The sequence below is a fragment of the Lactuca saligna genome, chromosome 6 (assembly GCF_052625555.1).
Source record: "Lactuca saligna cultivar CGN05327 chromosome 6, ASM5262555v1, whole genome shotgun sequence".
Taxonomy (NCBI): Eukaryota; Viridiplantae; Streptophyta; class Magnoliopsida; order Asterales; family Asteraceae; genus Lactuca; species Lactuca saligna.
Window position 1 is genome coordinate 66,598,007 of NC_136422.1, and position 27,941 is coordinate 66,625,947.

The 27,941-nt window shown below is 34.3% G+C and overlaps 1 protein-coding gene across 1 annotated transcript; it reads left to right on the forward strand.

The window, feature by feature from the left end:
• The first annotated feature begins 15,194 nt into the window (after positions 1–15,194).
• LOC145002674 (uncharacterized) lies at positions 15,195–25,486 on the forward strand. Its single transcript, XM_078961894.1, has 5 exons — positions 15,195–15,764; positions 15,964–16,049; positions 24,731–24,845; positions 24,954–25,122; positions 25,299–25,486. Exons 1-5 carry the CDS (start codon positions 15,195–15,197, stop codon positions 25,484–25,486), a joined length of 1,128 nt encoding a protein of 375 aa, XP_078818020.1.
• Positions 25,487–27,941: the final 2,455 nt, after the last annotated feature.

Below are 27,941 nucleotides of genomic sequence, written 5' to 3' on the forward strand. Positions count from 1 at the left end.
TAGTTTCATCTAAATTTATTAGTGTACCATCACTAATATACATCTCCCCTTCAGTAGTAATATGAAAACCATAAAAATGGGGTTGAACTCTAACTCTTTCGGAACGTCTAAGAGGTAAGGACTCGTCAATTGCTTCAACCAGAGTTTCCTCCCTAGGTTGAGTGCCAGCGGTAGAGGTTCCTTCATCACTCGATTCTTGAATCTCTTCAAGATCGATTTGCCTCCCACTGTCTCCTTGGCTTATGAGTTCTCGCTTTCGGACCCCTCTCCTCAGAACGAAGACAAAATTGTCATTCGGCCTATAGAAGAGATAACCAAAGGATCTCTGCGGGTAGCCGATGAAAATACATCGCTCACTACGAGGCTCGAGCTTCTCGTGAGTTTCTCGTCTTATGAAAACCTCATAGCCCCAAACCTTGATATGTGCCAACGACGGAGCCTACCTTATCCACATCTCGTGAGGTGTTTTGGAAACCTTCTTTGTAGGGACCAGGTTAAGGATATGAGCGGTAGTCTCTAAGCCTTATCCCCAAAATGAGATAGGTAGTGAAACACGACTCATCATAGAATGGACCATGTCTAACAAGGTTCGATTACGCCTTTCTGCCACACCATTTAACTGCGGTGTCCTAGGTGGCGTCAATTACGAAACTATTCCGCATTCCTTGAGATAGTCGTGGAATTCAAGACTTAGGTACTCTCCTCCTCGATCGGATCGAAGCATCTTTATTTTCATGTCCAATTGATTCTCCACTTCATGCTTGAATTCTTTGAACTTTTCAAACATTTCTGACTTATGCTTGATTAAGTAAATATACCCATATCTACTATAATCATCGGTAAAAATCACATAGAAGCGGTTTCCATCCTTTATGGTGGATCTAAATGGCCCACATACATCGGTATGTATGAGATCCAATAAACCCTCACCCCTTGCACAAGTGCAAGTGAAGGGCGACTTGGTCATCTTTCCAAGGAAACAAGATTAGCACGTGTCATCTTCCCTAAGGTCGAATGACTCCAACACTCCATCCTTTTGGAGTTGGGCTATGGGCTTCTTTTTGACATGTTCAAGATGAAAATGCCACAAAGATGCTTTATCCATACTATTGGAAGAATCTATACACAACACATCATTTCCTAGGTTATCTACAACCATAACAATTTCATAAATTCCATTGCAAGGTATTGCTTCAAAGTATAAGACACCATTTACATAAGCATAAATAGAACCATTCTCATTATTAAACGAATATCTAAATCCTTGTCTAAATAAACCATGAAATGAAATGATGTTTCTTTCCATATCTGGCGAGTAGCAACGATTACTCAAATCTAAATTTAATCCACTACTAAGCACTAAAGAATACACTCCAATCTTGGTGACAGCCGACATTCATCTGTTCCCCATGATTAGATTTATTCTTCCATGCTCCACATCCCCATTTCTTCCTAGTCCCTGTAAATCAGAACAAATGTGGTAACCACATCCTATATCAAGAACCCAAGAAATATCATGTGATGAATCATTGGATTTAATTGTGTATATACCTGCATAAGATGGATTCATCTTTCCATCCTTGATGGCTTGCAGGTATTCTGGGAAGCTTCTCTTCCAATGTGCTATTTTGTGGCAATGATGACACTCTGCCTCCTTCGGGTTAGGATTGGGCTTAGTAGGATCAACCTTGGTCCCACTAGAAGAGGAACCATCTTGGGAATTTCCCTTGCGGTGGCTCTTTAACGGAGCCTTCCTCTTCTTGCCTCTTCCCTGCCATATAGCCAAAACAGGAGCAGTCGATGGATTGGGAGTTAATGCAAATGACTTGACCTTTAGGTTGCTCTTAGTAGTCCTTACGAGTCCTTGGAGTTTTCTTAGCGTGACCTCTTCTTTGTTCATGTGGTAGGTCATCCTAAATTGGTTGTAGCATGAAGGCAAGGAGTGAAGAATAACGTCAATAGGCAAATCCTCCCCAAAGTTAACATTTAACTTGCGAAGACTATCGACATATCTCTGCATCTTTTGCAAGTGCACGGTAAGAGATTCTCCATTTCCCATCTTAGCGGTGATCATATTCGTAATGATCTCATAGCGTTATTGCCTCGCACTTTGATGATACATCTGATGGGTTTTGAGCATTCTAACACTTCCTAAGTGTACATGCAACCCTAATAACCTTGGATCTATGTTTGTCTAATTATCATGCAAAGTTGAATTCCAAGGTTATATTCCTATCTAGCATACATGGGGAACAATTTTAACTTAAAGTATAGATAGAATAACTTACCTTGTTGTTGTTTGTGTTCCTTGAAACCTTGTGAGCCTAGCACCCCAAGTGTGATGCCTCAAATGCTTCACACAACACCAAATGCTCTTGGAAGAACTTATGAGAGAACACACACTTCTCAAAATTGGCCAAGCCCTCTTGTTTCTTAGTGTAGGCGATTTTAGGTGGAGAACATGTTACTTATATAGTGTTGACACATCTAGGGTTAAACCCTAATGTGTCATGACTCTTCATTTCCATGACCCATGGGTTTGTAACTCCCATGGAGCATCCTATGGGTGGAACCCAACTTGATAGTCCATGGAGCCTTTTAGCCCACTATACAAGATATGGATGATTTACATAATCAACCCATATATTTAATTAGTTATCTTTTGATCATATAATTAATTCTTGATCAAACTAATCAAATAATATTATTAATATATTAGAACTTATAACATATTAATAATCTCCAAGTGTTATTTCTCTCATTTAGTCTATCCAATTGCATGATGCCATGCAACCCAAATGGACCATGCCGGGTCGGGTCAAGTACATACCAGAAATAGTTATGGACTTAGACACCTTATACAACAGTCTCCCACTTGGATAAGTCTAATAACTATTACTGCAAATATGACTTTAGGAACCGATCGGCAATCGTAGCTCTTTACAAGGTTTCTCGAAACTGAGAAGATGATGGTACGCCATTTAAGATAAGTGATCATATAATCCTCTGTTCTAGGTATCAGTCGGACAAATACATGGAACAATGTCTTACTTATTGTCCAACAGTTTGTTTCCCGATTTCCGATTTGTTTGACAAAGAACTTAATTGAACACATCAACTTAGTTTTGACCGGGCCCGGTACATAGGTGAAAACAAAATCATCGAGGGGCCCAGATATCAGCTTCTAATCCAAGAAGGAACAGATAAACTTCGACTCATATGTTTGTTCTACTACTCATTGAATTACACACAAGAGCGCGATTTATAACATCGAGTTACCAATGCGTTTTTCGTACAATCAATGCATAACCAACTTGTAAGTAACAAATCATATCTCTAGGTTTAAAGACTTATATGATATTACCGTCTCACGATCACTCGAGATAGAATTCCATGAAGTGATTCCAGTGAGCGTGGGTTGAGTCCAATGCTCAGAACTTATGAGCACTCATGATTGTTGTAGCCTTGTCCAAGACCTCTACAACCAAACATGACAGTCTTGATTCATATCTACTTCCGACATATGACCGACTGTGGAGGTTTGAATAATATGTTATACCAAACAAAATTATTCTGGAAGTCAAAACATGCAAAAGAAATATAGTAAACGATCGACAAGAGATAGCAACACTTTACTCATAAATAAAACACTTTTATTCATCATCAAATCTCAATTACACTTTACAAATTTCGAGGTTATCTAACTACTAAATCTAATATCATCCTTCAGCCCTATGCTCCGAGCATGCTGGAGATGCTTAACCTGAGTCAGTCCCTTCGTGAGGGGATCTGCCGGATTCTCATCTGATGATATCCTCTTTGCCACGAGGAGTCCTTCTTCGATCCGATGTCTGATGAAATGGTATTTTCTGTCGATGTGTCTGGATCTCCTGTGATCCCTTGGTTCCTTGGCTAAGGCAACAACACTTTCACTATCACAGAAAATCTCCATTGGCTCTTTAATAGCTGGTACAACTCCAAGGTCTCCAATGAAGTTCCTCAGCCATAACGCCTCCTTTGCCGCCTCGCTAGCTGCAATATACTCTGATTCACAAGTAGAATCTTCCACTGTCTCTTGCTTGGAACTCTTCCAAGAAATTGCTCCTCCATTTAGGGTAAAGACCCAGCCCGACTGAGAGCGGAAGTTATCCCTATCAGTCTGGAAGCTAGCATCACTATACCCTACAACTCTCAAGTCATCACTCCCACCGAGGGTAAGGACCCAGTCCTTAGTCCTTCGTAGGTACTTGAGAATATTCTTTACCGCAGTCCAGTGTGCCTTGCCAGGGTTCCCCTGAAACCTGCTAACCATGCTCAGGGCAAAAGCTACATCAGGTCGAGTACACGTCATAGCATACATGATCGATCCTACAGCCGAAGCATAAGGTACTTGACTCATTTGTGTTATCTCAACCTCAATGCTAGGGCTTTATGTCTTACTCAGTTTGGCGTTACTCTGGATGGGCAACTCTCCTTTCTTGGAGTGTTGCATGCTGAATCTCTTCAGCACCTTATCCAAGTAGGTACTTTGACTAAGTCCAATTAGTCTTTTACTCCGATCTCTCAAGATCCTTATCCCTAAAATATAGGCAGCTTCACCAAGGTCCTTCATAGTGAAACACTTTCCAAGCCAGCACTTTACTTCCTGCAGGGTTGGAATGTCGTTTCCTATGAGTAGTATGTCATCCACATACAATACCAAAAAGCTAACTAGACTCCCACTAGCCTTGACATATACACAAGATTCATCTTCACTCCTAGAAAAGCCAAATTCCTTGACCTTTTCATCAAAGCAAAGATTCCATCTGCGAGGTGCTTGCTTTAATCCATAGATGGATTTCTCAAGCTTACACACTCTATTAGGGTACTCGTTGCTGACAAAACCCTCTGGCTGACTCATGTAAACATCTTCAGCTAACTTTCCATTAAGGAAAGCGGTTTTGACATCCATTTGCCAAATTTCATAGTCATGGAATGCGGCTATGGCTAACAGAACCCGAATAGACTTAATCTTGGCTACCGGAGAAAAGGTCTCATCATAATCCACTCCAGGAATTTGAGAGAAGCCCTTTGCAACCAGTCTAGCCTTATAAGTGTGTACTTTACCATCCATGTCGGTCTTCTTCTTGAAGACCCATTTGCACCCTACAGTCTTTCGACCTGGTACATTCTCAACCAAGTTCCAAACTTGATTGTCATACATTGATTTTATCTCGCTATCCATAGCCTCTTTCCATTTAGCAGACTCGGGGCCTGCCATGGCTTCCTCGTAGCTGTTAGGGTCATCTTGACTTACTAGTGTCCCATCACTAATAAGTGTCTCACCTTCTGCAGTAATATGGAATCCATAGTAATGCTCAGGTGCACTCCTAACTCTTGTGGAACGCCTCAGACGTACAGATTCGTCAATTGGCTCAACAGGAGTTTCCTCCTCAAGTTGAGGGCTAGAGTTTGAAGTTCCTTCACCACTTGACTCTTGAATTTCTTCAAGATCAACTTGCCTCCCACTGTCTCCTTGGCTTATAAACTCTCTTTCTCGAAAGACTCCTCTTCTTGCTATAAAGACCACATTGTCACTAGGTCTGTAGAAGAGGTAACCAAAGGATGCTGTGGGTAGCCGATGAAAATACACCTCTCGCTTCGGGGTTCGAGCTTATCATGAGTCTCGCATCTCACAAAAGCCTCGCAACCCCAAATCTTGATGTGGTCTAGTTTAGGTACTTTACCAGTCCACATCTCGTGTGGAGTTTTGGCAACTTTCTTTGTAGGGACTAGATTAAGGATATGGGCGGCAGTCTCTAAGGCATACCCCTAGAATGAGATTGGTAACGAAGCTCGACTCATCATGGAACGAACCATGTCCAACAAGGTTCGATTACGCCTCTCAGCCACACCATTCAACTGCGGTGTCCTGGGAGGTGTCAATTGTGAGACAATCCCACATTCCCTTAGATAATCAAGGAACTCTGAACTAAGATACTCACCACCCCGATCGGATCGAAGCATCTTAATGTTCCTGCCCAATTGATTCTCGACTTCCTGTTTAAATTCCTTAAACTTCTCGAAAGTCTCTGACTTATGCTTGATTAAGTAGACATATCCATATCTACTGTAATCATCAGTAAAAGTCAAATAATAACGATTAGCATCCCTTGTGGCATGTTTGAATGGCCCACACACATCCGTGTGTATAAGGTCTGACAAACCTTCACCCCTTTCACAAGAGCCTGTGAAAGGTGACTTTGTCATTTTTCCAAGTAAGCATGATTCGCAACTATCATTTGACTTTAGGTCAAACGACTCCAAGACTCCATCCTTTTGGAGTTGGCCTATGCGTTTCTTGCTTATATGTCCAAGACGACAATGCCATAATGATGCTTTATCCAAGTTATTATTATTAGTAGAATCAATACACAAAACATTATTTCCTAAGTTATCTACAACAGATACAGCTTCATACACACCATCACAAGGTAATGCTTTAAAATAAAGAACATTATTAAAGAAAGCATTAATCGAACCAACTTCATTATCAAACGAAAAGGTGAAACCTTGTTTGTACAATGCATGAAGGGAAATAATATTTCTTGCCATTTCTGGCGAATAACAACATTTATTCAAATCTAAATTTAACCCACTACTTAGCGATAAAGTATAAACTCCAATCTTGGTGACAGGTGTAACTTTCCTATTCCCCATGATTAAGTTTATTCTTCCTTGCTCCACATTCTCACTTCTTCCTAGTCCCTGCAAGTCACAACAAATATGAATACCACAACCGGTATCAAGGACCCAAGATTTCGAATGGGGTGAGTTATTAGAAATGATAGTGTAAATACCTGCATGGTTGGGTTTGACTTTCCCATCCTTCACATCCTGCTGGTACTTTGGGCAGTTCCGCTTCCAATGAGCTTTTTCATGGCAATAGAAGCATTCAGCCTCTTATGGGTCAGAAGAAGGAGTAATGAAACCTTTCTTGGTTCCACTTGTAGAAGAGCCATCAAGGGTCCGAGCCTTGTTACCCTTCGAATATCTCTTTCTCTTCCTCCCTCGACTTTGCCCGATTGCCAAGACCGGAGTTGAGTTTGGAGTAGGAGTGATAGCAACCGACTTCCCCTTAAGACCTGTTTCTGCGGTCTTGAGAAGTCCCTGAAGTTTGCTGAGGGTGACCTCTTCCTTGTTCATGTGATATGTCATGCGGAATTGATCATAGCACGATGGTAAGGAGTGCAAAATGATATCTATTGTAAGCTCCTCAGGGAAGTTCACATTAAGCTTCAGCAAACGATCCACATACCTTTGCATTTTCTGCATGTGGCTCGTAACGGAATCTCCGTCCTTCATCATGGTTGTTATCATGGAGCAGATGACTTCGTACCTCTCTTGTCGTGCACTTTGATGGTATCTTTCCATCAAATCTTGGTGCATTTCATAAGGGTAGAAATCCTCATAAGACTTTTGGAGTTCAGCTGTCATTGTGGCCAACATGATGCAAGCCACCTTGGTTGCATCTCTTTCATGAGTATGAAAGTCAGCGATCTCCTGGGGAGTTGCAGTGGACTCATCAATTTCCTTAAGCTCCTTGTCAAGGACATATTCTTTGTCCTCGTAGCGGGTAATCATCCTGATGTTTCTGATCCATTTATTGAAGTTGGATCCATTAAAGGTGACTTTCCCACACAAACTCATAAGAGTAAAGGAGCCATTAGGATTCGAGCCAGAAGCATTATTTGAAGACATCTGAAAGAGAAGAACAAGTTTATTATAGATTTAAGAGAGTCCTTAATAAAACACCCAAATGTAATATTAAGGCTAGGATCCAATCACAATATAATATAACTTAGAAGAGGTATGCCATAATCTAAGTTATACTATATTTGAAAGGTAGGTGAATGACGATTCACCAATTTCCACCACGAAAACCGAAATATTAGATATTAGGTTTTATTGGATTTCTTAGAAATTCCTAGATTCTTTGAGATTCAATGAACTTTTCAAAGGCATGTTTCAATCTCGAGAGTGCCCTCCAAGTTTTGTGACTGGGATACCGAGGATCACAAAACGAGGTGTGAAGTAACCATGCAAATCACTTGGTACCCTTAAAGTTTATCACTCAATCGATGTGCCGGTAAACCACACACGCTCCACCGATACTATAATAAAGCTTAAGTCACCCTTTACCTACCTTGTTAAGTCCAAGTTAGTGTGCCGGTTAACCACACACGCTCCACCAACGACTTAGACAAAGTGTAAAGTGTAATTTCATGGATTAGCACCTTATTCACATTTTCCTAAAGTAACTAAGATTGGGAATTTAATAAAATATTTTAGTTACTTTATAATATTCATCATACTTTGAATGAGAATTTATAAGTCCTTGTCTTACCCGTTCGGCTAACGATCCTCCACCAGTCAAGCAAGCGGTGGGTGAGAGTAAACACCCATTAAGTCACCATTTTATAGGCAACAACCTTATACCCACCTTATAGACCGGCTTCGTGAATGAGGCGTACTAGCGGTAAGACGACTTTATTCTTATACATATATATATATATATATATATATATATATATATATATATATATATATATATATATATATATATAATTATTAAATCATCATAATATAAGTATAAGGGTTGAATTTTAACTTTTAAAATTCTAGGGGTTGGAACTTAAAGTTAACTTAACTTTACTTGTTCCAAAACTTGAGGGCAAGTTTTGTAACTGTCAAAACTTTTCATTTCTTGTAACTTATGAGTTTAATAGAGTAATAAAATGAAGACTCTTCATTTTTCTAACTCTTGTATTTGTCTTAATGGTTTTAACTCAAGTGTGACTCTTGGTTTTCCATAACTTGAGGACAAGTTATGGACTCCATTAAAACACATTATGATCAAGAATTAATCTACCACATAGGTTACAAATAATTCCTATGATCATCTAAAACATCATAAGAACAAGAACATGAATATGAACACAATCAAAAATTACATTTAAAACTTTGTAATTTTGATAACTAGTTGTTGTAAATGAATTAGCAAAGACATTACACCACCAAAAACAAGTTTTCAATTACCAAAACAGTTTAGGTTAATGTTTCTAATTCATTTCCAGCAACTAAATCGAAATTCTGCAATCAGTCGACCCTACTCGTCGAGTGCATGAACTCACTCGCCGAGTTGGTTGAAGATACTCATGAACTCGACGAGTCCCCCCTATAGACTCGACGAGTCCATTCGCAGACAGCAAGATTTTCGATTCTTTTTCAACTTTTAAGCACAAATAAGAGCAAACAAGCCTAGGCTCTGATACCACTGATGGGTTTTGAGCATTCTAACACTTCCTAAGTGTACATGCAACCCTAATAACCTTGGATCTATGTTTGTCTAATTATCATGCAAAGTTGAATTCCAAGGTTATATTCCTATCTAGCATACATGGGGAACAATTTTAACTTAAAGTATAGATAGAATAACTTACCTTGTTGTTGTTTGTGTTCCTTGAAACCTTGTGAGCCTAGCACCCCAAGTGTGATGCCTCAACTGCTTCACACAACACCAAATGCTCTTGGAAGAACTTATGAGAGAACACACACTTCTCAAAATCGGCCAAGCCCTCTTGTTTCTTAGTGTAGGCGATTTTAGGTGGAGAACATGTTACTTATATAGTGTTGACACATCTAGGGTTAAACCCTAATGTGTCATGACTCTTCATTTCCATGACCCATGGGTTTGTAACTCCCATGGAGCATCCTATGGGTGGAACCCAACTTGATAGTCCATGGAGCCTTTTAGCCCACTATACAAGATATGGATGATTTACATAATCAACCCATATATTTAATTAGTTATCTTTTGATCATATAATTAATTCTAAATTAATTCTTGATCAAACTAATCAAATAATATTATTAATATATTAGAACTTATAATATATTAATAATCTCCAAGTGTTATTTCTCTCATTTAGTCTATCCAATTGCATGATGCCATGCAACCCAAATGGACCATGCCGGGTCGGGTCAAGTACATACCAGAAATAGTTATGGACTTAGACACCTTATCCAACAACCTCTCCATCAAGTCTTGATGCATTTCATACGGATACATGTCCTCATAGGACTTTTGGAATTCTTGGTTCATGGTGGCTATCATGATGCAATGTACTTTTGTTTCATCACGTTCGTGGGTCTCAAAGACAGTTATTTCAGTGGGAGTGGCGACTTCTGGATTGATTTTCTCGAGCTTTTTGTCGAGGACATACTCTTTGTCCTCATAGCGTGCAATAGTGAGAATCTATCTTATCCATTCGCTAAATTTCGTTCCATCAAAAGTCACCTTTTGGCAAAGACTCATTAACGTGAATGAGTTAGCAGCAGCTTTGTTTGCCTTCGACATCTAAAAATAGAGAGGACAAGGTTGATTAGAATTGAATCCCTAATTAAACACCCAAAATGAAAAATTAGGGCTAGGACCCAACAACATTATTCACAAATTAGAAAAGGGATGTCGTAATCTAACAAGTAAATAATTTGGAGGTAAGTGAATGACGATTCACTAATTCTTCATCATAAAAAACGTAGGCTTAGGTTTTAGATGTATTGAGAATTCCTAGATTTTTCTTAGAGATTCATTGAACCTTTCAATGGCATGTTTAAATCTCGACATGCCCCTCTCGTTTGTGACTGAGATGCCGAGGATCACAAAGTGGGTGTGAATAACCATGCAAATCTACACGTTGCCTTCATTGCTACAGTCACCTATTCGATGTGCCGGTAAACCACACACGCTCCACCAAACTATGATAAACAACAAATCACCCTTTGTCGCCTTCACTTAGAACCAATTAGTGTGTCGGTTAACCACACACGTTCCACTAACTTCTTAGCAAGGGCGCAAAGTGTAATTCCATGGAATTTCATCAATTCACTTTTCCTAAATTAACTAGGATTGGGAATTTAAAAAACATGTAGTTATTTTGTATTTTAACATTATACTTTTAATGAGGAGATAGATTTTCCCTATCCTACCCGCTCGGCTAACGACCCTCCACTAGTCAAGCAAGCGGTGGATGTGAGTGTACACCCATTAAGCGTCATTTTATAGGCAGCAACCTTATACCCACCTTATAGACCGGCTTTGTGAATGAGGCCCACTGACGGTAAGACTAGCATTTTTAACTATACATAAATATATTTATTAAACTTGTATCAATATAATAGTATAGAGTGTATTTTAAACATTTCAAAATACTATGGTTTTAATCTTCAATTTAAAATTTTCGAAATTTAATACAATTTAAATTTAAATTTTAAATATTAAAACTCTCTTGATTTAATAATTACCATAAATTAAACAATTAATTTGAATTATTAAATCACAAGGGATTTATTAAATCATGAGGATAATTACCATTTATACATTTAAAATATCCTAATCCCTTGAATCCCTCTCTAAATCTCGAAAATAAGAGATAGGATAATGCAAGATCTTCAATTACCATATTTAACAATTAAAGGATAATTACAAGATATGGGATTATCCAAATCCCTAAAATTTAGGATCTTATTTTGGGGAAGGAGGCTAATCTCGAAATCTAAGCGTTTGCAAACCCTAGATTTCGAAATCTTTGATTAAGGAAAGGATTCACAAAACCTTTCATGATATTTTCACAAATTAGGGTCAGGAAACCCTAATCTCGAAATCTATAGCCTCCTAGGGTTTATTGGCTATAAACCCTAATTTGTCAAGTTCATACATTAGAATATACTAATTGAAAACAAGTAAACCAATGGCTCTGATATCACTGATGGATTTTATACAAACAATCCTATGTGTACATGCAACCCTAGCTTTGAATCTATGTCTTCACTATTAGATATTCAACATTATGAACACAAGAATAAACCCTAATGTACAATTCTATTTTCGAAATTCACATATAAGGTTTGATCACATACCTCTTGTTGTTATATTGTAATAACAACTCAAATCTCCAAACCCTTTGTCTTGAAAGCAAGCACCACAAGTGTAATGCCTCTAATGGCTCACAAACACCACAAGCAATTAGACAAACTATAGAGAGAGAGAGAGAGAGAGAGAGAGAGGAGGAATAAAAATCAGCCCTGGTATCTCTACAGAATGGGTGGGACGAATTTCTCAAGGCCTAAGTGTCTTTATATAGGGTTGTGATTACGGTTTCATTATTTATCCTTATCCAATTACTTGCCCACCAAGAAATCACAAGATATGTCTTGAAAAGCCCATATCCTCTATCCCTTGGATGATTTCAAGGATATTTTATCCTTGATTTCGTCCAACCTATAATAAGGATAATCATTACCCTAATTTGTAACTATCATATAATTACAATTTAGTCCCTCTAGTTTAGTTAATTACACTTGATCACAAAATTAGTTCCTAATTAATTATTAACCAATATTAATTAAACAAATATGATTTCTCCTTTAATATATTATTCTTATAACATATTAATAAATCATAATAACCTATCTCTTCAACTATTTCTCCAGTCAAATTGCTTTGGTGAAGGCAACCCAAAAGGATCATGTACAACCGGGTCAAGTACTTACCAAATATTGTTACAGCCTTAGACACTAATCCAACAATAGTGTAGCTTCTTTCTTTTGACTGATCTTTATTTAACACTGGTTCAACAACCACTGTAGTAACTTCTAACGTATTATGTTGAAGCAATTGTCTGGCCTCATCCATTTTCTCAACTTGTATTGCATGAATCATGGCTTGAACTCCTTCCATTTTTATTGGTTAAGTTCCTGGTACGACTTTGGGTGTACAATCAATCACACATCAAGGTTCAGGGTGTTGATTTTCATTACCATTTTCTAGTCCACTATGAGTTCTCACCATGTCATAATGAACACCAAAACAATAGCTTAGTGCACCAGAACGCGAGTATAATGCGATCGGGAAAGGTTTTATTCGTTTTAGATGCATAAATCCACCTTATTACTCCAAAAAGTTACATGTAAGCTCTAATACATTAACTATATGTTTAGAAACCTAAACAAATAAAGTTTCCAAGTCAATGTCGTCGTTGATCTTAGATCTATTCAATGAGTAATGGTAATAAATGGATTGTTGATTCTGGTGCTAGTCAACATATGATAGAATCAAAATCTCTTTTGCATGACACAATGGATGTATCTAAGCTTAATTTTCTTGTTAGTCATCCTAATGGAACTTGTGCTAAAATAGAAAAAATTGGAAACTTAAATGTTTCAAACTCCTTAACTCTTTTTGATGTGTTTGTTGTTCTTGAGTTTAATGTAAATTTGATGTCAGTTCACAAGATTTGTAAAGATAATAAGTGTGAGGTTGTTTTTAATGAAAATAGTTGTAAAATTTAGGATTTACACTCAAAGGAGATGGTGGGGAATGGTAGTGAATATGGAGGTCTTTATTATGTCGATAGTGTAACTTCTGGTAATTCCTTTAGCTCTAATTTTGTTGTATCTTATGTTTCTAAACTAACATGGCATAGTAGACTTGGTCATCCTTCTGATAAAGCTCTAAATTTTTTAAAAACACATCTTAAATTTGTAAATGAGTCCTTACCTCCATGTGATGTTTTCCATAAAGCTAAAAAAACAAGGATTTCCTTTCCAACTAGTCAACATATCACTTCTTTCTTAGGTGAACTTATTCAGCTAGATGTGTGGGGGTCCCTATAAAATGATAACTTAGAAGGTTTTAAGTTCTTTCTTACTATAGTGGATGATTTCACTAGGGAAACTTGGATTTACTTGCTTAAGTCTAAATGTGAAGTTTTTTCTTGTGTTACCACATTCTTTAGTCTTTTATTAAATCAATTTGAATTTAAGATTAAAAAGGTTAGGTCTGATAATGGGTCTGAGTTTTTAAATCATAACATGATTTTTTTTTGAAAATAGATGTGTTATTCATCAAACTTCTGGTGTTCATACACCTCAACAAAATGGAGTGATTGAAAGAAAAGATAGACATATTTTTAATGTAGCTTGGTCTTTACTGCTTCAGTCAGGACTGCCATTGACTTTTTGGGGTGATTCTATTTTAACAACATTTTATTTATTAATAGAACTCCCAATTCTGTATTAAAAGGAGCCTCTCCTTATGAACTTGTTTATAAGTATATTCCTAGCTTTGATAAACTTCGTGTTTTTGGTTGTCTATGTTTTGCAACAAAACTGAATAACTTTGACAAATTTTTTGAACGTGCTGAAAAATGTGTTTTACTTGGCTATTCTTTAGAACAAAAGTGTTATAAAGTTTTGAGTGTTGATTCAAATTTTGTCTGTGTTTCCAGGGTTGTCAAATTTTATGAATCTGTTTTTCTATTAAACCTTAAACTGGTTATAAAACTACTAGTGTGGATAATCTAGGTGACCCACTTTCCTATGATGACCCTCAGTTATCTAGTTCTCTTCAAGAAAACAGTAGTTTAGGTGATTTGGGAATAACCCTTTAGTCTGAAGGTACTAGAGCAGTTCATTACCTGGCTGAGACCCCTAATGATGAGGTCAGCAACCAGAGTGACAAGGATCATGTGCAACAGAATGTTGTGGATGTTCCTAGTTCATCAACTATGTCCGAGGATAGTATTTTAGAACAAAATAATCCTTCTGTTGATCAATTGTTAGGTACTACTCGATCTGGTAGAAATGTTCATTTACCAACAAGATTTATTGAATATGATGTGGAAAGTTCTCACAAGTATGGATTAGAAAAATCTGTGAATTATTCTTTGTTAACCAATGATATTAAATGCTTTGTGTCTAATCTTAATAAAACATTTGAACCTAGTACTTATTCAGAAGCTTCTAATGATCCAAATTGGATCAAAGCCATGAATGAGGAAACGGAAGCCTTATATAGAAATCATACTAGGGATATTGTTGATCTTCCTAAAGACAAAAATCCTATTGGTTGTCGTTGGATCTATAAAATTAAGTACAAATCTAATGGTGAGGTTGAGAGATATAAAGCTAGACTAGTTGCTAAAGGATTTAATCAAAGAGAAGGAATAGATTATGATGCAACTTTTTCTCCTGTTGCTAAGACTGTTACTGTTAGGATTATTATTTGTGTGGCTGTTAATAGTTTGTGGCCTCTCTATCAATTGGATGTTAATAATGCATTTTTATATGGTGACTTAATTGAAGATGTTTAGATGACTTTTCTAGAAGGTTATCATAGTAAAAGTGATAGTAGAGTGTGTAAATTGGTTAAGTCTTTGTATGGATTAAAGCAGACTCCACGAAAGTGGAATGAAGAATTGTGTTCATCTTTGTCAGGTTTTGGTTTTGTTCAAAGATTAAATGACTATTCTTTATTTGTTCGATCAAAAAATAACACCATTGTCATTTTACTAATTTATGTAGATGATATAATTCTAAATGGTAATAGCATTGTAGAAATTGAAAATGTAAAATTGTTTCTTAAGTCACAATTTAGAATTACAGATTTAGGTTTATTGAAAGATTTTTTAGGAATTGAAGTTTTATCTACTAGTAGTGGTGTTTGCTTAGATCAACAGAAATATTGTTTGGAGTTATTACATGAGTTTGGTATGCTGGGCTGTAAGCGAGTTAACACTCCTTTGGAAGTTAATTTTGTGTTTAATAGAGATTGTGATGATAATTCAAATCTTGTAAGTAATATAACTGAATTTCAAAAACTCATTGGGAAAATGATTTATCTCACTTTTACTAGACCTGATATTAGTTATGTTGTTCAAGTGGTAAGTCAATTTATGCATAAGCCCAGGAAATGAAATCTAAATTTTGCTTTCAGATTATTAAGATACTTAAAATAATGTCCTAGAAAAGGTGTTTTATTTTCTAAATCTAATAGTTTTGATATTGTTGGTTCTGTGGATGCTGATTAGGCAAAGTGTTTGTCAACTAGAAGATATTTTTCTGGATATTTGGTATATTTAGGTTGTACTCTTATTTCTTGGAAGAGTAAGAAATAAAGCACAGTGTCCAGATCCTCAACTGAATCTGAATATTGTGCTTTGGGTTTGGTAACATGTGAAGTGTTGTGGGTTTTAAAAGTTTTAAATGATCTTGGTTTTAAAAATTTAACTCCTGTTAAATTGTTTTGTGATAATGACTCTACAACTAAATTAGCTTTAAATCTAGTATTTCATGAAAAAACAAAACATTTTGAAATTGATGTTCATTTTGTGAGAGAAAAAATTGAATGTGGTGTTTTGAAATTAATTAAGATTGATTCTTTTAATCAAAATGATGATATTTTAACTAAGTCATTAAGTTCTTTTCAACATGAGTACTTGTCAAAAAGACTTGGACTTTTAAATTTGTTTTCTGCAAAATGAGTTTTTTCAAATGATAAGTTTGAGAGGGGGTATTAAAAGGTAATATAAGTTGCAAACTTATCATTTGTGGTAATTTGTCATATTTTGTTATTTATTGTTTGTAGAGGGGTGTTGTGGTATTATTTAATGTTGCAGGAGAAGTGTTATACGCGGGTTGTTTAACCCGTATCCAATATGTTGCCCCGATGTATTTATGATTGAAGTTCTAGTCATTTGTGTAGATTTTTTGTGTGTATCATTTTTCTTACTTGTTATGTTCTCTCAAGTTTAGGGTTTTCTATTAGGGTTTTCAGTTCATCTTCTTTGATCTTGTAACAATTTGTTCTTGAATAATCATTAGAGAGCTAAGAGTGATTGTAGTGAGGTTTTTTTTGTAAATCGTTTGATGTAAACCAATTGTTTCGTGATTAAATGAAATGTTGATGTTGGGAAACTGTTGAGTTTATGCTTTCGTACATGAAGGAAAATGCAAATGAATATTTATATAATAATTAATTAATCACAATTGTGAAACAGAAAAGACAAATAAAATTTAAAACTAAAAGAAAACACTATTCCTGATAATAATATTCATTTTAATATCTTTAATATAATTTATTTTAAAATTAATTACTTTTTAAAATTAAATTTGAAAATCTAAGATCCACATTACCCAAAATAACTTGAGATAAATACCCACTACACAAATAATTTTGTTGATCCTTAGGTTGTAATAACCAATTACACTCTTATGTAATTCTTAGATTAATGAATTCAAAAAAAAACATTACTTTGTTCTTAATGGCATGTTCATCTTATCTATGTCTCAAAACTTTTATATTTAAGTGACCTTTATCACATAAAAATTGATCAAATCATCCATTTAAAATACTTGAAAATGATATTTTATTAAAGTTTAGGTAAACTTTATCCTATAAGCAAATATAAAACACTTTTGGATATTTTTTACAACCCAAATAGATAAGCTGACCCTAAAATCAACAAGAATTGCATAAAAATATTAAGTGATTTTTAAATGGATCGCATAGATTGAAGTTTTAAAATAAGATCTTTTATAAATGTTTTATTTTTATAGCATTTTAAAACATTTTTTTATCATGAATATATTATGCAAAAAATATTCTATGGTGCGTTTTAAGGTGTTTCGAAAATTATAAAGCTGAATTTATTTTATATACAATTTTACCGGTTAAAATTCATATTCAATTTTAATTTGATGTTATAATGATTGGAACCGGTTTTTAACTTTTTAATAAAACAACATTTATTATTGATTTATGAAGTTTAGATTAACTTTAAAAGTCATTTTAAATATTTTCATATCTTTAAATGTTTGGCTATTTAATAGTTCTAAAAAATTAAACCTCTTTTAACAAACTCATTTGATGTCTTGTGTTGGAAATTTTATTTAAAACTCTAAATCCCAAGTTTGATGTTATTTTTGTCAAAATATTTTTAGCATGGGAAACACATTTACAAATATACAAAGCCATTTTATAATAATGTTTATTGTAAGCATGCAATTTTAAAGTATATAAAAAAGTCATTTTCTAATAATGTTTATTACAAGTTATCACAACAGATATTAAAACATTTGCTAAACGACTTAATAGGACACTTTAATGTCTTCAAAAGGCTTCATGTATTCATAAGATCTTCATGCTCCATCTTATTATATTTTATAAAAAAATAAAATACAACTAGATTAAAAACTAATTCATTACATATAAAATGAGCAAATAAAATAATACATATTTATCTATTACATTATCATATGAATAAATAAATAACAACTGCAAATATCCTAATGGCTTGTTTATACACAACAACCATATCCAACATATCAATAAAAACCTTTTTTTTTTTCTAAATTCAACTTTTATATAATCAAAATGCATAGAAAACTGTTATATAAAAAATAAACACTTTTAGCAGCAAGTTGCCAAAGAAAACAAATACATACATTTTTTTAGTCAAAAAGAAATTCATGCTTGTTTTCCAAAAAAATCAAATATTATCATAACATGAAATATCATTATAACATTTAAAGATGGCCCTAATACCACCGATGGTTTTTGATACTTAGAGTAGAGAATTTTCTCATAAAAACCAAAAAGCTTATAAGCTTTAAAATTTTATAAATAATTTGTAGTATATAACAAAACCAAACATCAATGATCATTTTAAAGATGTTAGAATGATATTAAAACAACAATATGGTGCTTTACAAATGACAACCTTTGAAGCCTTTAGACCCTTTCGAATTTTTGGTGTTAACTAGATGGCAAGAACAAGAAGCTTTATCTTCAGTATAAGTAATCCACCAACAAGAATAAGGTACCCAAAATGCTATTTTATATTTTTGTATTACGTTGTTCTTTAAGCCTTTAAGTGCTTAAACAATTAAGCACTATAGGAATAGACAAAGTGAAGCACCAAAAGACCAAGAACCATACTTCAAAAGCGAGAGAAGTGCGAGCTAGAGAACTAACAACTTTTTGTTCAAAGATGAGAGAAACATGAGTCTAAAAAACTAGCAACTTTTCATACACAAGAGTCCCTTTTTATACCTCATGCAAGGCAAAGTCTTTCCATTAAAATACTCTAAAGTATTGGTTAGAAAGATGACCATGGGCGACAAGAGGATAAAGGTTGACAAGCAACCTTCATCCCTTTCAGAAATTTCGGCCATAAGGCCCTAATGAAGACAATAATTGTTTGCTAGTCTTTTAACCAAGGTAGAATAATTTACTAATTTAATCATAGTTAACCAAAGTTTCTAAAATTTAATACATGAGTTATTATATCATATCATATGATATAATGACTAGTTTTTTCCTTCTTTCATTAATAATTTCAAAAAATAATAATTATTCTGTTTTTAAATACAAGAGTTGAATTTATTTATTAATATCAAATACTTAATAAATATTCAATAACTACTAACTTGATTAAGGTGCAACCTTATACGATCATAAGTCACAAGCAATATAACTCAATAATGATTCTTGGACATATAAATCCAACATATACCATACAAGGTATATTATTTTATGCACTTAAATCCACCCTATGTGCATATTAATCATCAAAAAGTTTTAACATCCAACTTCAAACTTGCTTACTTATAAGATTTTTAGATTTTTCACGAGTATCTCACTCTTACATAATTTTTATTTGTAATTATAATATCTATAGATTAGAAGGTGTTTGGTTGAAAAATATAATATAAGAAGAAGATAATATTGAAATTTTAAAAATCTTGGAAGTAAAAAAATGTTAGAGGTTGAGTTTAAGAACCTTATACGATTAAAATACATATATTTGATGCAAAACAATATAGTATGATAGGTTTGTGTACCTAAACTTACATACCTTATAGGGATTTTATATATATATATATATATATATATATATATATATATATATATATATATATATATATATATATATATATATATATATGCGATTTTTACTTATCCAAAGTAAAAAAATAAAGATTACATATCTAAGTATTTTTTTATATGTTTTTAAGTAATTTTTTCGGTTTTTAGGAAATTTTGAGTTCTAAAAAGATTATCTCTCTCTCTCTCTCTCTCTCTCTCCCTCTCTCTCTCTCTCTATATATATATATATATATGTATATATATATATATATATATATATATATATATATATATATATAGAAATGTGTTGAAAATGATGAATATACATATTTTGAGATATTTTTATAGAATTAAACTATAAAATAAGGTTGAAAAAATGATTTAATTTATCCTAAAAACATTAATGATCCTATTTAAACATAACAAACTTTATCTATCTATCTATCTATCTATCTATCTATCTATATATATATATATATATATATATATATATATATATATATATATATATATATATATATATATATATATATATATATATATATATATATATATATATATATTGAAAACACATAGGATGGAATTCTAATTGATTGGTTTATATTGGATTTTAATTTACTTCAAATTATTGAAACAAATATTCTAAAAGAGCAAAATTAATTTGAATCTAATGGATCAAATCGATACAGTCAAATTAACTTGCCTTAATATAGTAAATGAATTCCTAGTATGGATCAATTTTGAAATAAATTTAGTTATTGTATTTATGATGAATAATTTATAAAATACTTGAAAAACTAATAATATTGTAGTGATAATCTACTATAATAAATGAATGTTTTTTTGTCATATGTCCTCTTCTCCTTCATTTGGATACTTGGCATTTTCTAAAATTTTTAAATTTTTTATTTTCCACTTATCATTTTATTAGATTTTTCATTTTATTAAATTAAAATTCCAAATTTAATGTGTAATGTAATATATATGTAAAGTATTTATTAGAAAGGGTTTATATATGTAATGTATTTAATACATTAAAGTTTCAATAATTTTAATAATTCAATTTTTTTTTTCATTTTTCTTATAAATTCAAACTTTTCAAATTGTTAAAATTTCATATTTTTTTTTAATTAAACACATGTAATACATGGGTCTCACACCTAGTGATTACAATTTGAAAGTAAAGAAATAGCCAATAAATTTGGAAAAATGAGATAAACAACTATTTTGATATAAATATTCTAAAAATCATATTTCAAAATAACGAGAACTTTAATTTTACGAAAACATCTAATTTGTATTTAAACTTATTTTTCTCTAAAGACTATCTCTTTAAAAATGACGTCAAGTTATTATTTAAGTTTCTTTTTCTCTAAAGATTATCTGTTTTATAATGACGTCTGGTTGTTGTAGAAACATTTTTCGTGTCTAAAAGATGAATGCTTTAAGTTCACAATGACATCTCATTATTGCTTAAAGTGTTTTATTTTTTATTTATATATTTATCTTACCTTTAGACGTCATAAAATGAGTTCCAAAAGTTTATCCGTCTACAAGTTTTTATTTTTTTGAATTTATTTAAAAGAAACTTGATATATTAAAAGGCTTTACAAGCATGACAATTGATAAATAAATAAAGATCTCGAGATTCAATCTCAGCCACATAATTCTGATTTGCCGCTCTAACGTTCCGGCATACCGGCAGCAATGACGTATGCCTAATGATAAATGACTATATATCGGCAACATCAGTGTATATCTAACCGCAAATGATTATATAGAAGAGACCTATTATCATATATGATTAAACATGTTTTTACATATATGCCTAATTAAAAATGAATATACATATATGTTTATTCACAGATTTATTAATCATATATGATTACGGTGGTTGGTAACGGAGAAGGCGGTGGTAGCGACAGAGGTGGTGATTGTATAGGTGACCGAAGTGGCAATGGTAGGGTTGATTAGTGGCAAAAGTGACGGTAGTGACAGTGGTGGTAGAGGTTGTGGTGTTGGGGAAGGTAGTGGGGGAAAAGGAAAAAAGCGGTGTTGAATAATCATTTATGACTATAACTCTCCCACCACGTTAGCACGACGATGCGCTAGAGCTGCTAATAAGAAATATATGATCGAGTTTGAATCTCAAGATTTTTATTTTTTTTCGGAATCTCAATGTTATCTTCGTGTCTCTCTCTCACTCACTCTCACTCTCTCTCTCTCTCTCTCTATATATATATATATATATATATATATATATATATATATATATATATAGAGAGAGAGAGAGAGAGAGAGAAAGAGAGAGAGATGTAAGTTCTTTTCATAACTTAGAACTTTGCGAGAACCCCATAACCCCAAATCCACTAATCATCTTTTCAAAATAAAGACCGTAATTATTATCTTAGAGTTTGGTCTAAGAAAAGTTCATGGTCCAAAAAAGATTTGATTAAGTTGTTTTTAATAAATGTGCATGCATGCAAATTTATGTTTTATGTGTTTTTAATGTTTTTCAAGATGCAATTATCTTCAATGCTAGTATTAAAGTCTCTTTAATTTATTGATTTTGATTTTTTTAAAGCACTAAATGTGCATACATGCACATATTGATGTGTTTTATACAAGCAATCTTTTGTCTGCATGCAACCCTAGATTGAATCTATGTTTTTTCTATTAGACATACAACTATTGAGCACAAAATAGAAAACCATAATGTGCATATAATATTTCGAAATCTACATAAGAAAGATTAGAACACATACCTTTTTGTTGTTATATAGTAATAAATTCAGCCTCTCTCTCCAATAACCATCCTATCTAGTTGTCAGTGTGAAGGCAACCCAAAAGGACCATGCTAATATCAAATTAAGTACATACCCATTATAGTTATGGGCTTAGACACCTAATCCAACAGTCTCCTACTTGGATAATTCTAATAACTATAATTGCAAGTATGATTCCAAAATTTGATTAGCAAGCGTAGCTCTCAAAAGCCACTATCAAACTTTGACCTAGTCAATGACACGTCCTTTAGATAAGGGATCGTATAATCCTCTGTTCTGCAAGATATCATATGGACAAAAGACATGGAATAGAATCATTCTCATTGTCCAACAATTTTGTTTCCTGATTTCTAATTTGTATGACAAGGAACTTAATTGAACACATCAACTCAGTCCTGATCGGGCCCGACACATAAGTCAACACAAAATCATCGACGGGTCCAAGATATCACTTTTCCCGTTAAGGAAAAAGGAACAAATGAACTTTGACTTATATACTTGCAGTATTTACCCATCAAGTCATACACAACAACACGTTTTATAACATCAAGTTGTTGATGTGTTTACGCATTATCAATGCACAACCAAATCATATCTCGGTTTAAAGATTATATGATATTATCATCTCACAGTTACTCGTGATAAATTCCATGAAGTCATTCAAATGAGAGTGACTTTAATCCAATACTCAAATTCTATTTCAAGAGTACTCACGAACATTGCAACAAATATTTGCTATGTCTAAACACTTAGACAATCTACAAGCCAATTCACGACAGTCTTACTTCATTACTTACTTCCAAAGTATGATCGATTGTGGATGTTTTAAATAATCCAATTATTTGGGAAATAAAACATCGAAAAGTGAAACACAAGATAAACAATTGACAAAAGATAGTAAGCAATACTCACATATAAATCTCCATTATATAATCACCAAATGTTAATTACATTTATCTATTACAAGTTTCTAAAATCTATATCTAGTCACTAAAACTAATATCGTCCTTCAGACCAATGGTCATCGCATGCTGAATGTGCTTGATCCTACTTAGACCCTTTGTGAGGGGATCCGCAGGATTCTCTTCTAACAATACTGTTGAGAGAAATTTTTTTTAGAAAGACTTGAACAAACGGTAGTACAAGATAATAGTTGCAGAATAAGTTAATCTCAACGGATTATGCGAGCTCAACAATAATAAGTTAGAGTTGTTACATAGTTTGTTGCAGAAATATAAAGTGCTGAAATGTAAAGGAAATGTAAATGACAACAAGTTATATCAAGTAAAAATCAAACTGGTTCTTAACATGGTTTGCGATCAAACACGAGTTAGTAAGTGTGATTATTTTAAGATGAAGTGTATCTCAAATATTTGATAAGATAGAGATATGAGAGAATGATCTTTGTATTGCAGAGTGAAAGTTCAGAAAGATCGTTAAGTGGTGGCAAGGTTACATGAAGACAAAGTCTCATAAAGTCACATCTTGAATAAACAATAATAAACTACTAACTTAAGTGACCATGCAAGGTTCACTAGACAAAGTAAAGATAACACGCTACGTCAGTTGACGTAACAAAGAGGTATTCACTGCGGTAGTAGTAGTTGTGATTCACTCCGGTTTTCAGAATTACTTTTTCATCTTCAAACTACGGTAGGCACAACTCATTGCGGTAGAAAGAGAATAAGACTGCAGATCGTTAAGTTTAAGATGGTCACTTTATGTATCAACATTTTCCTCCAAAGTGACCTCTTCAACTTTCTTCTTCACTTCTCAAGCTTCAGGAATTTGATAAGGATCCACCATAATTTCCACACTTCGCCTAGCTAGTGAATTCTTTTTGTTATCTTAAACTTGACTTCATCTGTTGTGTTTTTGGATCTTTGAACCAAAGCAAGGTTCACTTCAAGTTGCGTCTGGGTCAATCTATGCATTACGGAAATAGGAATGAAGTATTTGAGATCACTGTTGGCCTTTGTAAACACAACTACTAACTTTAGGAAGTTTGTAGTATCGAGAGACATTTCTTGGTAGCCTTCAGTGAAGCTTGGTGCAGACTCAAGCTCTGCAAAGTTGAACTTCTTGGCATGAACCGGGTGAATATTCGCATCTATTTTCCCAAAATCACCGACCAATGCCTAGAGAAACTCACAAGCTTTCTCACTGGCAATCTTAATTTTTGGGTGCTCTTCAGCCTTGATCTGGAAAACCCTTGCAATCAGGAACACTTCTTTGGGGTTCATATAGGCAAAATCAGCTTGCATCCTGATGTTGTCATGACCTCTTCTACTGATTGTATACTGAACAAAGTCAGTCTTCATGAACTTCCTCACTTTGTAATTTTTCACCCCTGATGGTCTGTCATTAGACTTGATTTTTTCGAAGTTATTCCCATGCTTGGCATGAAACTGGTTTAGGTGCTCGAATTCAAAGGGGAGTCATTGATCATCCGGAAGGCTGAGATCAAAAGGCTCAACGACGAGAAAGAATTTCGAGTTAGGAGAGATTGGAACATCCCAATATCCATCGGATGGAGGTTCAACACAAGTCAAGATGGGTCTATAGTCATCATCGAGGAGCCTTCAGGTGGGATTGACCCAACAGTTGATTAGGGAATCATCTATGTTTTTATCAAAACCATGTTCTTTCAATATCTGTTCAACAAATTTTACGACTCTCCGGTCTGATTTTCTTTGACGAGTTACCGGCGAGTCATTTGAGTGCTCCGAGGACATTGTAGGTTCCATGTTTCTGAACTTCAGGGGAGTCTGATGAGGAGATTGTTTTGAATCTTATTGCGATGGGGTATGATGTGGAGATAGCATCGAAGTTTCTTGTTTTGGAGATGGTTGTGGTGAAGGTTGTGGAGTTGGTTGCGAAGATGGAATTCTTTGATGAATTGGAATTCTTGGAGGAGTTTGATGCGAATGGCCTTGATGAGAATGCGTAGGGGACTCACTTCCCCCTTTTGAGGAAGAAACAATTTGTTTCTCCTCAAACCATTATTTTAGTCCATCAATCTTTAAAAAAGATTCGTTGAATTTGGATTTCTTTGTTGAAAAGAAGTTGATGGATTTCCTTGGTGAGTTTGAGAATCTTATCACCATGTGAGTTGGCAGAGAGTGAACGCCTAAAGCTATTGATGGTTGATTGGAGAACTGTAATGGTGGACTCATAGGCGTTGGGAGTTTCTTGTACAAGTTGTTTGGAATGAACTGCTTGTTTGCCAAGAGTGGTCTTGAGTTTATCTTTTAATGCAGTTACCTCTTTGATGAGGTTTTCAGTAGTTGCCATAAACTCCTTGTGGTCAGCGGTTTGGCTATTATCCAAAGCCCGTATTCCCATTTCAACTCCTAAAATTATGCATTCTGCCGCCAATCTTTCTCTTGTTTCAATTCTTTCCACCCTTTTAACGAGTAACTGTGGTGTAGTAGTCTCTGTGTTCTTCGGTTGTTTGATGGTGATTGCGGCCAAGATTTCGTCGGCTTTGGGTTGAAAGCTAAGGAATTACTTTCTTGAGACCGCAGGATTCTTCCTTTTCTTTTCCTTGGGTTTTGAAGTGGAGTGTTGGGATCCACTGGATTCTTCATCGTCAAATACCATAAAAAATTCTTCTGAATTAGGGGGCTACTGAACATCATCAAAATCAATGTCATCAAATGCAAACATTGAACCTGAGTTAATTTCAGTTATGGTTCCATCATCATTAGAGTCATGATTTCAATTGTTTGAGGAGGCTTCGACGGACCAGGACCACCTTGCAGATCTTGAGCTTATTGAACTGTTGTTTCCATTTTGGAAATACAGTCCTAATTCTTCAAGATGTCGTGGATAGTCTTGGTGTTGTTGAATGAGTTTGCCCAATACTTTGCAACTGTGAGAAGATCCTTCTCCTTTTTTTGTTGCTACTGAATTTGCTGAGCTTTCTTAGCATGCTGTAACACCCTGTTTATAAAATAAATAATAAAATTCATAGAAGTGCTAAAGTCAATAATAATTGAGGAAAATGCTAGTTTCGAGGGTTAATTGTAAAGATTTTAGAAGATAGGGGATGTTTAGTAAAATTCGAACTTATTTTGTATAGAAACTAAGTTTGAGGGGTTATATTATCCAAGTGACTAAACTGCAGGGGCTACTTCTGCCCATTAATGGAAAATTTGATATCTGGTTCCCTTGTAGGCGACACAGCGGGAATGGATGTGCTCCTCTTGTTTGGATTGAAGCACCTTACACCTGTATCGACCAACTATATGTATGAATTTAACCCTAGCTATAGATAGCAGGGGTGTGTGCATTTAGCGGCAATAGAAAGCTAGAGAGCTCAAATGAGGGGGCGAGAAAGAAGAACTCAGATGTGTGAAGGGTGTCATCCCCGACTTCCACATCGTCGGACCCCTGGTTAGAAGCATGACGAAAGAGAAATAGAGACTTGATGAAATCAGGAGTGGGATTGAAAGAGAGAAAGGGGATGGAGTTGCCAATCACCGGAGCTGCTACCAGTTGTCGAAGTTACCGTCGGAAGAGTGAGGCATCTCCGGTGAAGTTTCAGAAGGCTTTCGGTGTGCTGAAGAAGGCGATTTCCAATCACTACTTCAAGGCATGTCTCGATCTGAGGTTTTAATTTATTCAATAGCATTCTCATTCTCATGTATTCTCATTCTCGTATATATATATATATATATATATATATATATATATATATATATATATATATATATATATATGTTTGAGGAATCATGTACACTTCGTGATGGAAGACTGGTTCCCTAGGTGTTTAGATGAGCAAGGAAAGGGCTGAGTTTGGTAAAGCTTCAGGTGAATTTCATTGGTAGAGGAGATCGAAGAAGGAGTTGCTAGCGATCTGTAAACCTGTTCTGGTTGAGTACCCTCGGTTGGAGCTCCTTGGTGAATTGGTGATTGTTCCCGATTACATGAGATGAAGAAGAGGTACATTCCTTGACCGATTTTGACCATTAGGTTAAATCTAATTTTTGGGCTTGAAGATTTGGGCTTAGACTTCAACTTTAACAGAAATAAATAAATGGGCTGATGAATTGAGTTTTAAATTTTATGGGCTTCAAGAAAATTGGTGGGCTTATTATATATATTCAAAGATTAAATATTCGACTAAATAAATATTAAAGCGTGATTAATTGCAATGGAAAATACTTAAAAAAAATATGGTTTGATTCAATTAGATATAAAAAGGATTACGAGCCTTGGTCTAAAGAGATTAAAAACTTAATTTGGAATTGGGCATTTCGATTGAGCTTTGGTAATTGGTTATCCAAGAATGATTAAATGGACTAGAATAATTAGTTACGCTTTAGGGTAAGGCCAATATGAAGGATTGGGCCCAATTTGGAAAATTGGGCCATATGTTGGGCTTTGATCCCTAGTTGACT

Bases quoted from the DNA above. Each gene is read 5' to 3' on its own strand.
- LOC145002674 (XM_078961894.1), top strand. From the start codon at position 15,195: ATGACTTTTCTAGAAGGTTATCATAGTAAAAGTGATAGTAGAGTGTGT. The intron at 15,765-15,963 runs GTAAGTCAATTT...TGGTATATTTAG, and splicing joins TTAGTTATGTTGTTCAAGTG to GTTGTACTCTTATTTCTTGG. The intron at 16,050-24,730 runs GTAACATGTGAA...GGTGCTCTTCAG, and splicing joins AATATTGTGCTTTGGGTTTG to CCTTGATCTGGAAAACCCTT.